At 41.0% G+C, this 13,785-nt stretch overlaps 1 protein-coding gene across 1 annotated transcript in view; it reads right to left on the minus strand.

The window, feature by feature from the left end:
* Positions 1-237: 237 nt before the first annotated feature.
* The window catches only part of eys (eyes shut homolog), a gene marked incomplete at both ends in the record, with an annotated part of 142,260 nt that continues 128,712 nt past the window's right edge, over positions 238-13,785 (minus strand). Inside the window, 8 exons of the mRNA XM_079279841.1 lie at positions 238-1,427; positions 2,024-2,185; positions 2,293-2,465; positions 2,702-2,864; positions 4,629-4,773; positions 5,271-5,437; positions 6,468-6,650; positions 10,675-10,847. Of these exons, the coding sequence (XP_079135967.1) occupies positions 238-1,427; positions 2,024-2,185; positions 2,293-2,465; positions 2,702-2,864; positions 4,629-4,773; positions 5,271-5,437; positions 6,468-6,650; positions 10,675-10,847 (2,356 nt within the window). The remainder of the gene's footprint in view (positions 1,428-2,023; positions 2,186-2,292; positions 2,466-2,701; positions 2,865-4,628; positions 4,774-5,270; positions 5,438-6,467; positions 6,651-10,674; positions 10,848-13,785) is intronic.

Consider the following 13,785-nt stretch of genomic DNA (forward strand, 5'->3'; position numbering starts at 1 on the left):
CTATTTATTTGAGGTGACCGACTGGAATAACTCAGGAAATACAACTCGTGTGCAGCACTGAATCAGACGGTGTATCCATATCCCAGTAAAATCAATATGATCCATAACAAAGTCAGATGAGAATTCAGTGTTGAAGAAGCAAGCATTAAAATATAACTACTACAAAGTGTTACACAAATCTCCCTGTGGAGGGCCTTAGAAAACACAACTAATATCAAGTTTTATATCGCATCACGACTACTCGTTGCCCTCGTAAACATTAAACCCCTCACTGTTGAGAAACAGTAGCGGCTTGGTATCTTTAAACAAATAAACATTTCTGAGACTTCCTTCAAAGCTGTTTGAAAACAACCCAGCAGTGACAATTGATACATTTCTGTATAATTCAAACCCTCCAAAATAAAGCTGACCACCATAATTTAAGGCCACGTAGCGCTCGAATGGGTCCAAGTCGTGGAAAAGGACTCTCTTGTAGTTCAGGAACACCTGGATAATGGTGCCGTTTAAAAATATGGAGACATTGTGCCACGTTTTGCAACACAGTGTGAGATTTCTGAATTCTATCGGGACGGCAAGTCTCTCTCCAAGATTGACAGCGATTTTGAGGTGGCCGTTGTCAAGTCCAACTGCGAGGTAATCCTCATCTTCGTGTTCGGCCCGACCCATCCACATTATCATGCTGTCGTTTGAGCCTGTGCGGAAGCTGAAAGAAACCTCTGTGTATTTATAATTCCTTGTGTTGTATCTCGGGTCCTGATATTTAACATATGAGCTTCCCACAAACCTGAGGGTGTCCGTGGCTACTTCTGTGTCGCAGTACCTCCCACCCCACCCCAAGGGGCATATGCAGCGGTAGGAGGTGCCGCTAGATGGAGCACATAAGGAACCCTGTTTGCAGATGTTGTTTACACAGCTTACAGACTGGTTACACACAGAGCCAGTCCATGATGGCAGACATAAACATGTGAATGAGCCACTTCCTGATGCCCTGCAGCGACCGCCGTTGTGGCACACCTTGTACCCGCAGGCGGTCCCATCCCAGTCCCCTACGTTCGCTCCACTTATCGCCCCGGTCTCTGTTAACTCAAACTCTTCACCGTTGATTAGAAGTTCTCTTAAACCCCCAGTGAAGCCCAGCGGCTCCCCTTCAGTTGCATCCACAGAGACGAAGCTCAGAGTGGACACGCCCCCGACAAAGATGTCTGTAGCAACATCGAGGGAGGTCATCCCTTCAGTCGCATGCTCTCTTATCTCCTTATTATCCAGACTGAGGAAGCCTTGGTGACCAACTCTTCCAGCCTTCACTGTGTGCCAGGTCCGTCCATGCAAGCCCACTCGATGAACAGACTGCAAGACGTGGGTGCCATCCCCGAGGTTGTATCGAAGCTGGACAAAGCCGGATGTCAAGGAGAGGCAGAAGAAGTCTCCTGTAGAAAGAAAATCAAAATAGTAAGACATGTCATGAGTTCTTTCTCGTTTAAATGTCACACTTTACGATTACTTTTTTTACGACATATGCTAGTAAAACTTGAATGTGAAATGCTACAATATTACTTTTTTATGACTTTTTTCAGGAAAAGTCAGTGTATAGCATGTTGAAAAAAGTCATAAAAAGTCATAGTACTGTATGTCTAAAAAGTCATAGTATAATATGTTGACAAAAAAACATACAAAAAGTCAATAGTATCTCAAAAAAAAAAATCAGAATATAGCATGGCAAATAGTCATAAAAAGTCAAAAAGTTTGTATATTATGTCAAAAAAGTGGAAAAACAGTAAAAAAAAAAGGTCATAGTACAGTATGTCGAAAAAAGTTCAGAAAAAGTAGTAGACCATGTTGACAAAAACCATAAAATGTTAAATATAATATGTTGAAAAAAGTCAAATAAGCATACAGTATGATATGTTGATAACAAAACAAGGATCAGAGAAAATAGTGATCTTACATATCAACACACTGACATTCTGCACAGTAAACAGGAATAATTTGTTCATTAAAATAAGCTGGAATTGAACGTCCTCACCAGCTTTGGCACCGAGGTGTTGTGCAGTGTAGACAAGGATGCCATCGGGTGATAAAGGCTGGAACTGCAGCTGCACAACAGTCCTGTGTCTGGCACTCACAGGTGGGAATGACATCCATGAAGACTGGTTACTGCTGAAGAACGGATCACTGATGGCCACAGCTGAACAGGCAGAACAATAGAGCAATAATTGAATAGTGAAGGTCTTGTCTTATGAAATAAAGGAAAATAACCATTATTATTATCCAGCTATGATTCAATGATGCAACCTTTTTCGCAGTAGTGTCCTGCAGTCCCCAGGGGGCACTGGCAGGTATATCCATTCGGGAGAGGGATGCAGGTGGAGCCGTGGGTGCACAGAGGAGGGGGGCTGTGCTCGACATCACACACAGACACCGTCTCAGAACAGAGTGCTCCCTTCCATCCAAATGGGCACTGACAACTGCAGACGCACACAGTCGAGACACTGAAAAGTCAATCCCTTTTGCTATACTTGCATTGTGTAACAGATTTTCTATAGGGCACTGATGTCTAGTCACAATACATATGGCTATACACATCACATAAAGCTGCTGGGGGCATTCAACTCAACTAAAAAAAGACTACATATGTTGTTCACGAGTGGAATCATGATAAATAATCAGAAAATTAAACAAAATATTGTTTATTTTCACTTACTAGACAGATGAGCCGGAGTTCACACACGTCCCTCCGTTTCTGCAGTGAACATGAACACACGGGTCGACTCCACACTGACCCACGCTGCGCCCGAACGCAGGCTGTCCCAGCACTTGGAACTTTCTGTCTCTTCTTGTACGAAACTGCACGTCAAAAATGCACCCTTTGAAATTAACAAACAAACCGACTGTATGTCAGAGGGATATCTTTAGTTACTCCGATAGGGGATTGTCGGAGGAAACACGGCAGTCTCTCCGTGTATGACAATAAATGGTGCGCACACTACAATGTGATTAATGTGGTCGATATTAAATTCTTTGACGGTTGTTTTATTCTGAGAAACCACAGGGTTTCCTATCAAGTAAACATACTGAAATCTGCATGTCTTTGTTATATGCCAATGATGAATTTGATGGAATATAGTCTCTGCAGTTCACATCCAAGATGTCCCCCCACTCAGCATGCATCTGCCTCATCATATTTGCTTTTTGCTTCCACAACGCAATTTTATCAAGACAATATTTGCTTTGGCCTGGACCTGCAGAGCACAAGGCCCGCTGTAAATACAAGGCCTGAGCACAAGCCATGTAGTCCCATGCAGACTCCTGTCCCTCTGCTGCATGAGTCATTGGCATAAACAGGATGCAGGGGAAATGTCACGCTCATTCATGAATATTCATGGTGTGATGCTGTCTTCTTGGCAGACTCAAGTGATGGTTGCTGTGCTGCGAAAACAAAATAAACCGTCGAAAAAGCGAAGCAGATTCTTGAGGAAGATTATAAAAGCGGTTTGTTTTTGTTTTAGCTGCATTCACCCACTTGTAACAGAACCAAGAAACCAGCGGTAGCATTAACACCTGTCAGAAAAGAGATTTTCAGTTCCAGAATCATATTTTCTACAAATTCCCTATCATGACTGGGGTTCAAAAGGTAAATTAGACAAACTTAAACTTTCCCATTTCTTGTTGTTTGATCAACGGCTCAAATTGAGTAACTGATTTTATTTTTTTTTACCCAGAAGCCACAGTACCTCATATGCCACCTTTCCACAGGGGGAGTGTGGATCTGTTGATAACTGGGAGTGAAGTGCATTATCAGTTTGTTCACTGCCAGCCATCATGATTGGTGCTTGAGGAAGGTCCCACAGATCAGATTAGGTGCTCATGAGTTCTCATTACATCCCGAGCAAAAAGGTCACGGTACCACCAGTGTCGCGTGACTCAGGTAGTGCTTATACCAGCAAAGGGGAGGATGACAATCTTCTACACATCATGGGCAAATGGGTGCTTTACCAAAGCTGATTTGATTTTGGAAGGTTTATTTGGCAAGCAGAAAAATGAATAATGCGATGATGAATAAGCAAACACACAAAATGGCTCCAGTCCTTAAATATTAACAGCTCTTGTTCACCTCAAATGGATCCGCCGTGACAATTTTACAATAACAAGCTTCATCGCTGTAGTGGAGAGACGAGAGCTCTACATGGTTATGATGATATTCATAGCTGTTGTCTTCATTACGTTTATGGCAATTTTGCTCCACAGTTCCGCACATTAGCGGGCACAATGAATGCTCTCCAGAATACATTCCTACATTGGGTCACCTGAGAGAAAGCACGAATGATGTTGATATTAACGAAGATGATTTGTATGGCACCCTTGTTCAAGTGACTTATCAGCAGCCCAATGGATTTGCACACAATGCTGAAGTGTACAGGGGGTGTGAAGTGATTAAAGGGTGCAGATACAATCAACCTCAAAGCCCTGTTCTGGCCTAATACAGCAGTCCGAGCCTGTCACTGCCTTTTTCATTACACACCTTCCCCTCTGCTCACAAAGAGACAAGAGATCCTGGGAGAAACTCCAAGTCCCAGTGCTATAGCTCCAGACAACAGTGTTGGGTTGTAATAAAGTCGTGGCAGCCTTACCCAGAAAGCCGTGACGGAACCTGGATCCAAGTGGCAGCAGTTCAGGAGTGTACTCATTATATCCACCAACAAAGAGCTGGTTGAAAACATTGAGGCCCAACAGGGGTCCTGGAGTGGATCCTGTTCTGTTCCGTTGTCCGTCAACCTGAGAAAAACAGTACAATGTCAGCACTCCAGCTCGAGGCTTACTAGCTGGAGGCGGCAGCATGGGAGTACAATACGTTTAAAAAATCTGCCAAAAATCTGACTTTGGATCGATCGCTGAGTTATTCAGGCACAGCTTCGGTGGCATATTTGCCACCGAAGCTACCATACTCCCATGCTTTTGAACAGACAGGCCTTTCTTACTCGATAGCATCTCACTCTTGTTGCAGATTTTGTTGCCACAGAAATGATAGATACAAATCAGAAAGCATACAACCATTCTCACACAAAATGTTCACGGAAATAAATATTTCTTTCTTATCGCTTCGATGATCTGGTGATCCGCTAAGCTTTATCTCGGGACCTCCTTGAATGGTCCTGACCCCCAGGTTGGGAGACACTATTTTAAAATAATGGTCTTTGAAGCATTGAAGCTGGTCTAGAGGTTTGTGGTGGTCCAACAACACAAAGATGACACTTTTCAAAACACCAAATCACCTTCAGCCATCCTGTTTTCTTGGACCTTCCAAAGGTGACGGTGTGAACGTTGATCTGGTGGTTAAGGCGATCACTGACTATGGTTGCTACACCTGATCCAAGGTTGAATTTATGCACAACTCTGCCATTTCGTAGTCCCAAAACGAGGAAGTCATCACCAGCGTTGCCTGGAAAAGACACGTAGTTTGTCAAGACCGCAGTAGACATATATGCACTCACACATTTCCTCATTAACACTTCATCTATAACATCTATGACTGTAAACAATTAGCAGCAGATGGAAAAGGAAGTCTTGGCCCGGACATCTGCTGGCTACACCGGATCCCCAACAATACGGCCCCTTGCCCCCAGAGGCTCCTCTGACGTCAAACATATAGCTGATGGGTCCCATGATTGAATTCCATGTAATTTGATCACTGTCATCCAATAATAAAAGATCCACTTCATTTCACCGATGATCATGCAAATTGTGTGGGTTTCATCTATTCTGATATTGTGCCTTTTGCATTTGCACCATGTTAAATAGTGCTGCTCTCTGAAGTGTTTCATGATTCATATTTCTATTGTTTTGTTTTCCTCCACCTCGATGAATTTAACTCTTAGGAGGAAATAAGTCCAGAAGATCCTCAAGTTTATGATATAATTCTTCAATCTTTTATGAAATATGCTGATGACAACAACACAGCGGATACCTGCTTCCAAATCTCACCTCACAGAAGGGAGATCCTAATTTAAAGTGATGGCTGCTGACAGCATCCCATTGCACCAACACATCAAAGCCTGTTTAATGCAATTAAGACGGATACTTTTGAGATGCTCGGTTCACATGTTCCTTTTTATTCTAGCAATGCCAACATGCTCTTTGAAAGTCAAGAACAATAACAGTTTAGCTGGATAGCAATTAATTACTGGACTGCAGGAAGACTCATTATTAATGTCTCAAAATCTGCCAAGAAAGAAAATCCTGAGTGAAACCTCTTGATTAGAGGATCTCAGAGGAGATTGGATATCTATTAGGTAGCACATTACCATGCACACAGCGGGTGAAATCGCTCAAAACACTTCTTTTAAAATCCTGATTAATGAAGTTTGACAACTCAAATCCATCGAAGCAGACAACTCAAAGCAGTTTTCCTCTTTTCATTTGACCGCCAGAATGATGTTAAACGGCTGTGCGGATGTCTAGATCGAGCTCACCTTGTCCTTTATGCCCAGCGAACAGCATCAGGTTGTCTTTCACAGCAGATGAATTAATAGCAAGGGTGAACTTCAGCTTGAACTCATAGAAGAAACTGAGGCTCGGGATGGGGGCGTAAGCCACGAAGGACGTGCAACCAAACTCGTCACTTCCACTGAATCTGGCACGAGTTATATTGAGGGCTGCAAAAACAAAACACGTTCACAACACGTTTATTTCATATGTGTGTCAAAATCTCGTTAACTGGTGTATGTTGGGTTCTGTGTCTGTGCGGTTTGAATTGAACAGGTTGGATTCATCATCTCCCTCACAGGTTGCCAAAAGATGGCACTATTGCTACACATTACATATCAGGGGTGAGTGAAATATTTTCCTTTCTGAATGCTATTAGACGATGACCTGTTTTCAAACACTATCACCTCTTCAGTCCTTTTCTATTTTCATTAGTAGCTGTTTAGAAGTGTTCTGGCGAGCAAGCATTGCTTCATACCCAATGTTCACAAGGGTGGCACAATAATCCCAGCGATATTCAATAACAAATGTCAAGTTTACTTATCCAATAATGCTCTCTTGTATTCCATCTCAGCACACACATCTCCTTGATTTTACACCGGGGACTCAATGTAAATGTCCCCATGCTCATTCAGAATTACCTGCTGCCGTGTTTTTTTTGTTTACACACCAGTGAGCATTCAAACAACAACAAAAAAAACTGCTCTTCTTCAACAGCGTATTCTTCTGCAGCCCCAGGCGATGGCTAAGAGGGGTTGAAAGCTCCCCCTCAGCTCTGTTTGGCTGCTAAATTATTAATAAAGCAAGAAATGCTTCTGTTATCATCCCTAGTATGGTAGAGCTGTATATGCCTATTGTTCCACTGAATTAACTGTAACGGCTACATCTACGGTGTGAGTTTGAGTTGACCGTACACATGATCAACTTTATGCCTTGTAACAGCAACTGAGCTCAGACATGAAGCAAACATCTCGGCAGTTAATGCAAAATCAGATGACCTTGAGTGTATTTACTCTGTTCATGGACGAATTACCCTTGAGCATATTGTACAAATGAAATAAGTGTCTGAAGTGATCTACACTGACATCTGCTCATTTTAGATGACCAGGAATGAATACAAATGTGTGATATATTGCTTTACATTCAATACAATTTGATTTCAGAATTCCTTATCAAAACAGATTTATTCATAAGCTTCATTTGAGTGCCTATTACTATCTGTGTCGTATTACTTATGTACAAGAGGTGCGCATAATACCATGAAGCGTACCAAGACGACACCGGTTTCTAAATGTGTGAGGGTCATGTTGTTCACAGAAGTCGAAACTTGAAGGCATCGTTTGTAATGTTGCTATTTAAGTTCCATTATATTTTAAGTGTTTGTTACCCTGTGATTGTGTACGGGACAGGCAGACAAGAACATCAGACTCATTCAACCATCACACAGACAGCCACTAGCATTATATTTAATGTGTGAATACAATCAACAGAAATCATGAGGTGTGTTGGTACACAGTTGTGTGTTCCTCTTTATGGTTTCCATTAGAAAACTCATCATTGGATAACACTGTAAAGTGTAATAAAGTGCAGTGCTGGTGAAATTAACTGGTATAGCTGCAGAACATATTATTAACAAAGAGACTTAAGGAAAGCTCCCGTGAAATGCATCCATCTATGGACGATGACGACATACTCTGTCAAATATCAGATAGTATTTCCACTTTGCTCGGTATTTGTGTGATGTGGAGCAAACAAACAGGAGCTGCAGAAGAAAAACAGAATGACATTCAGCGCCAGCTTGTGATATCTGCATTCTGAAAGAAATGCAGGTATACGATGTGCATCCTAGCGGCCTCCGAGCAGCTGAAAACAGCTCTCCTGAGGTAGAGATACTGGATACAGAATTATTGTCTTTTCAGGCTCGGCAAAATGCAAAGTTAACAGAAACTTTACGATATCAGTACTTTACTGAATACTGATGCTGAACAATACTGCTCAGTGTTTCAGCACAGATGTTAAAAAAAACATTGAAAATGGATTGTATGTAATGTATCACAATGCGACGTAATTTAAAAAAAAATTGTATCACATGACTGTATCTTTATTTTAAGACTGTGTCAGTATGATTTTATTTTTCTTCAACATTTTCTCTTGCTTTGTCCACTCACACCTGTCACTTTACGCATCCTCCCTTGACTTGAAATATTTTCAAAATTGTGGAAACAAGATGTGGTCGTACTGTACTAGTAATACTGTATATTTCACATGTGGTGTATTTTCTATCAATCAGAAACATGAATCTAGTAGGTGGCATAGGCACTTTTTATACAAAGGTAAACCATCACTACTTCTGAGTGAATTCATTTTAAATATCCATCAATGTTTCATGAGCTCGAGTCTTGAGGCATTTCAGCATCAACAGCACTTCCTAGTCGTCCCTTTCCCGCTAGTTCAGAGACCAACCTTATCTACTAAAGTGCACATGGGAACTGAACGAAACAAGTATTTAAAGAAACATGTTTCTCTTTCATGTTTACTACTGGACAAACTTTTGAACTTTCTCAAATAAAAGACAACTACCATGCTACCACTGACAGTATTTAGATAAGGCTACCACATGAGGAAAAGTGCACCAAGTAGCATGCAATAGAGCCCAGGGGGCCTTAGGAGTGATCAGTTTTGACTCGGATGGTATCTGATGTTGTCAGGATTAAATTCAAATGTCAGCCGTATACTTAGTTTGCCACTGGAAGGTTAGATTACTCTGTTTGGGATGTGGCTGCAGAGAGTCCGTGGCAAACTCGGCGACTTGTATGCCGAGCACCCTGCTGCTCCTACAGACAATTTAGTCAAGCAAAACCCTTTACTTCTTTGAACCACAACCTGTGAAGCTTCTCTCTCTTATGGTCTTACTGTTTGCAGTCATAGAGACCTAAAACCGTTCTTCAACACCTTTAATACAGAAATTCCCATTTTCTATAACTGCTCGGTCATCCTGAACTTTAAGCTTTATGTGACTGCCTTATTTAACAAGTTTGAGCAAACAATAAACAATAACCAAGACTCTACAGTCATGCCGGCAGCTCTGTGAAGCAGCAGTGCTTTGAGCGAAATGTCAGCATGCTAGCATAGTTACAATGCTAACATGGCATGCTCATGTGTACCATTGTTATCATTTTAGTTTAGCATGTAATGATGCTAACATTTTTTTTAATTAGCAGTAAATACAAATGGGAATGTCCGTGTAGCAAGTATTTGATGATGAACCAAACCTTTTGACCTGTTAATGGTGCTGGAGGAAAAGCCAGTGAACAGAATTTCATGGATTCTTGAAGTTCTTGAGATGTTTCAGTCTGTAAATGTATTCTGTTCATCAGTTGTTCCAGTGGTCCTTCAACAGCTGCAGTTATATTTTCAAAGTATTGGCGTATTGGCGCAGACTATATGTATTATGGTCTGTTTTTGTGTTTCAATACAGTATACAACACAGTACATACAGAGAGCCCGTCGCTGATATGTTTTTGTTTCCATTGTGAGATAATTGCAAGACTGTAAACTGATCTGAACTAGAGTCATAATGTTACCAGTTCAGAAATTGTCATTAGTATTGGTTAGCCAGTCAAATCACTTTTATTTTGCTGGGGATATGAATGGAAGTTATTGTTACTAGCATATTGTGTTATAAGCTACCGTATGAGGAAATAACAATAATAACCACATACAGGCAGAAGTAACAGCAAGCTGGTAATGCTATACAGCAGAATCCTGACATCTTCACAGAAAAGTTCATTTGAAAAGTTACTTTGAGCGACACTGCTGAAATTGTTGCGAAATAAGATCTTATGAACTAAAAGGTCTTTTGGAATATTCAGTAAAGCGGCCGTGAGTTTTGCCTTGATTATCTGACTTTGCAGGAGGAAGACGTTCCTGCCTTTTCATTTTGTTTCATTAATCCCTTTAGATAGACAGATAGATAGATAGATAGATAGGAACTTTATTCATCCCCAGGGGGAAATTTGTATCAACTTTAAAACTGTAAACTTAAACTATAAACTTTACTTAACAAGACACTCTCATTTTACCAACTGCTCAGGGCTTCTCATTCACCAACTGTTTTCATATCAGCGTCTTAATAAAGCTGCTAAATCTACGCGACTCCTCCATCTGCGCAGAGTTGTTCTCTGTAACACTTACGTTCCTCACACAGTAGACCTTGTCTTCCGTAGGGGCAGAGACATACGGCCTCCAATGGAGACTTTGGGATGCATGTGGCTCCGTGACTGCAGGGGTTGCGCTCACAAGCATTGAACTGGCACAGCCGGCCGGTGTAAAGCGGGGGGCACTCACAGAACCAGTCCTCAGCATCACTAAACGAGTAGACATAGAGGGAGAAATCATTAGATCCAGAGGTGAAAATTGACCATGACATTGCAACACGTCCAGATGCTTTACAAGCTCACGCAGAGGCCAACAAAACAGGGAGATAATGATGAAACACCCTGTGCTGCATAAAAGATTTGAAAAGACGCAGAGAGTAAATGTGTCCAGCCTGATGGAATACATGTAATATGTGAGATCTGCTGAAAACACAAGCATTTGAGTGAACGTGTGGATGGTGGTAGCTACTGCAGAGGCAGAAATATCTGTTGGTAAAGGTAAACACACGCACGCTGAAAAATAACAGCAGAAAGCAGATGATGAGTAGCCTGTCAGAAAACACATAACCAGAACTTGTACACGATTTTGTACGTCTTCGTTCCACGATTTATATGCGCGCGCTTCCTCTCCAGGCAAGAAGAGGAAGGTGATCCAGCATGCAAAGTAATATCCGGACAGGGTCTTTCTAAAATCCACTAAGATGTGCACAGCTTTGAAATATCACATAGAGGAAGAATTGGTGGAGTTTCAAGTCTCTAAATGAATAATGTGTTTTGAGCAGCACTGCAGGATGCATTTTGCTCATTGAGAAACTGGCTTCTTCAAATGAAATATTTACATTCTGTCACTGGAGTTGAGCATTGTTAGATATGACTGTATTGAAGTAAAAAAGGACGTGATATATTGCAGTATACAAATCGAGTGTATGATTGTCGAAAGGCTGCTAATGTCAATTCTGAGACATTTTAAGGCACAATACACCGCGACACACTGTCGCTGCCAATTGTTTCAAAAATAACAATCACAGATGCGTTGAACTGAACAGGCTTTGTCATTTGTATAATCTTTGACAACATGCAAGAGGCAGAATTAAATATATAATGGAGAAACTGCATATCTGAAACTACAATTCATCCAGGGCTCCAATACTCCAGTCTGCACAGAATAAGACGGTAAAGAAAAAAAAGATGCATGGATTCACAAATTTAATTGTGTAATTTCTTACATGATAAAAATGTAAACATGAAAGACTTTACAATGAAGCTACTATCGGTACATTATCTCACAAGCATATTCTGCTGATGTTGTGTTATATTTATACTTTAGATCATGTTCACACATTTGGAATGAACTGCCACTTTTCAAAGGCAAGATATTCATGCTCTCTGTGGTCCATTTTAAACACGCTTCAATGTGGACTAGTTTCTACCAACAGCTTTTGGGGCTTTGTTGAGGATATTCTTATGAGAAGAAAAGATAAGAAAAGATAAGAAATAAAATTGAAAGCGGCATACAATCCACAGGACGGATAAGAATCAGTTGAGCAAGTTCTGCCTGCCATGTGTTTGTGTTTGCAAGAGATAAATATCTTTAAGTATAGAACAGATATAATCCTAAAACAGATAAAAAAACAAAACCACATATATGGTAATATAAGGCAAGATAAACCATTAAAGATGAATTGTCAACTGACTTGTATACAAGCACTTAAAAACAGGCAGCAGATATTCCTGGATTGAAAAAAGGCAAAGTGTAAATAGAGGCGAAGGAACACTTGAGTTTTAATTGGCGTAATCAAATAACGCAATGTGTGTGGTGACAAAAGGTGATTTTAGCTGAGGCAATTACTTTGATGATGTAATCGTTGTAATGTTGGCAGACTAATTTGAATATGTTAATCCCAAATGCATGACGTCGGTGCGAGTCATATCTCGCGCCATTCAAAGAATGCGCCGCTGCAGCACACAGGCTGGATCAAATATTTAGGAAGACTACATTTTCAATCGAATGGTTACCAGACAAAATGATGAATAATTGACCAGTTCGATTATGATATCCCTGTCAGCAAGAACAATATGATGTGCGGCCACATGCATTTCTCAAATTTCATCCCTTGTTCGTTATTTACAGAACACTTCTTTTCAAGTGCTTGCTGGTATGCAAATACACTTCTACAGTAAGACCCTGATGAGGCTCTGCTGCCATGGCAGTCTTCAGTTCTCGGGTTGAAAGCTTTTAGCCCACTTCATCCTTTGTTAAAATGAAAAAGACCTCTGTGTTTTGCAGATATTATTTATAGAGAAGACCGCTTGCTGCTTTCCAGTATTGTAAACAGCCAATTGGACACCGTTACGCTAGAGACACTGTCATTCTTTGTGGATGGGAGGGGAAATCATCTGAAAGAAGACCGGTTCCTCACTCAATTATTTGTCATCTGAATTTCAATATGAGCAGAGGGACGAAGTGGAATTTACACATGGCGTTCACCTGACGCACTCAGGCCCCTGTTTTAGCAGACGGCTGTTCGATATTTTCATGACCTCTTCCAGGCACCCTCGCAAACATTTCCCAGTCGGTGAAGAAGGGTGAGCCTCCATCACAGAGTCTTTTGAAACATACTGCCACAGAAAAGCATACTTTGATACTTGAAATAAAATCCTGATAGAAAGGAGGCATGAAGCACAAGGGAACATTTCTCAAGGGATCAGATATTATTTTCTAAAAGGTCCAACACTGCACTCTGCAGAAAGCTGTGCTTTTCTGAAACACTTTTGAAGTATACTCGCATGTTTAAACTCTACACTTTTCAAATGTGCCAGTGTATTTATTCAAGGCGTTTATTTCACTTTTCTAAACTCGCAAAAAAGGAAACAAACCGTACCCTACAAAACACTGTCCTTTAATAAACTGCACTGCCCCCATGTCTCGGAAATAAAATTGTGTTTCAATGATTTAACATTTCTTCTCTGACACGGGTTCAGGCGGATGAATTCATACGAGATGATATTTATTTGCTTCAGACTTGAGTAAGAATCAGCTGTCAATTTCTGAAATCTGAAATATTTTCTCCGCCAACACAAAACCTGTCCTCTTCTCAGACTGCATGCTGTTATGTAGCACAATCACTGTCTCACTAACTCACCAGCA

This window comes from Melanostigma gelatinosum, assembly GCF_949748355.1.
Source record: "Melanostigma gelatinosum genome assembly, chromosome: 12".
In the NCBI taxonomy this organism is placed as follows: Eukaryota; Metazoa; Chordata; class Actinopteri; order Perciformes; family Zoarcidae; genus Melanostigma; species Melanostigma gelatinosum.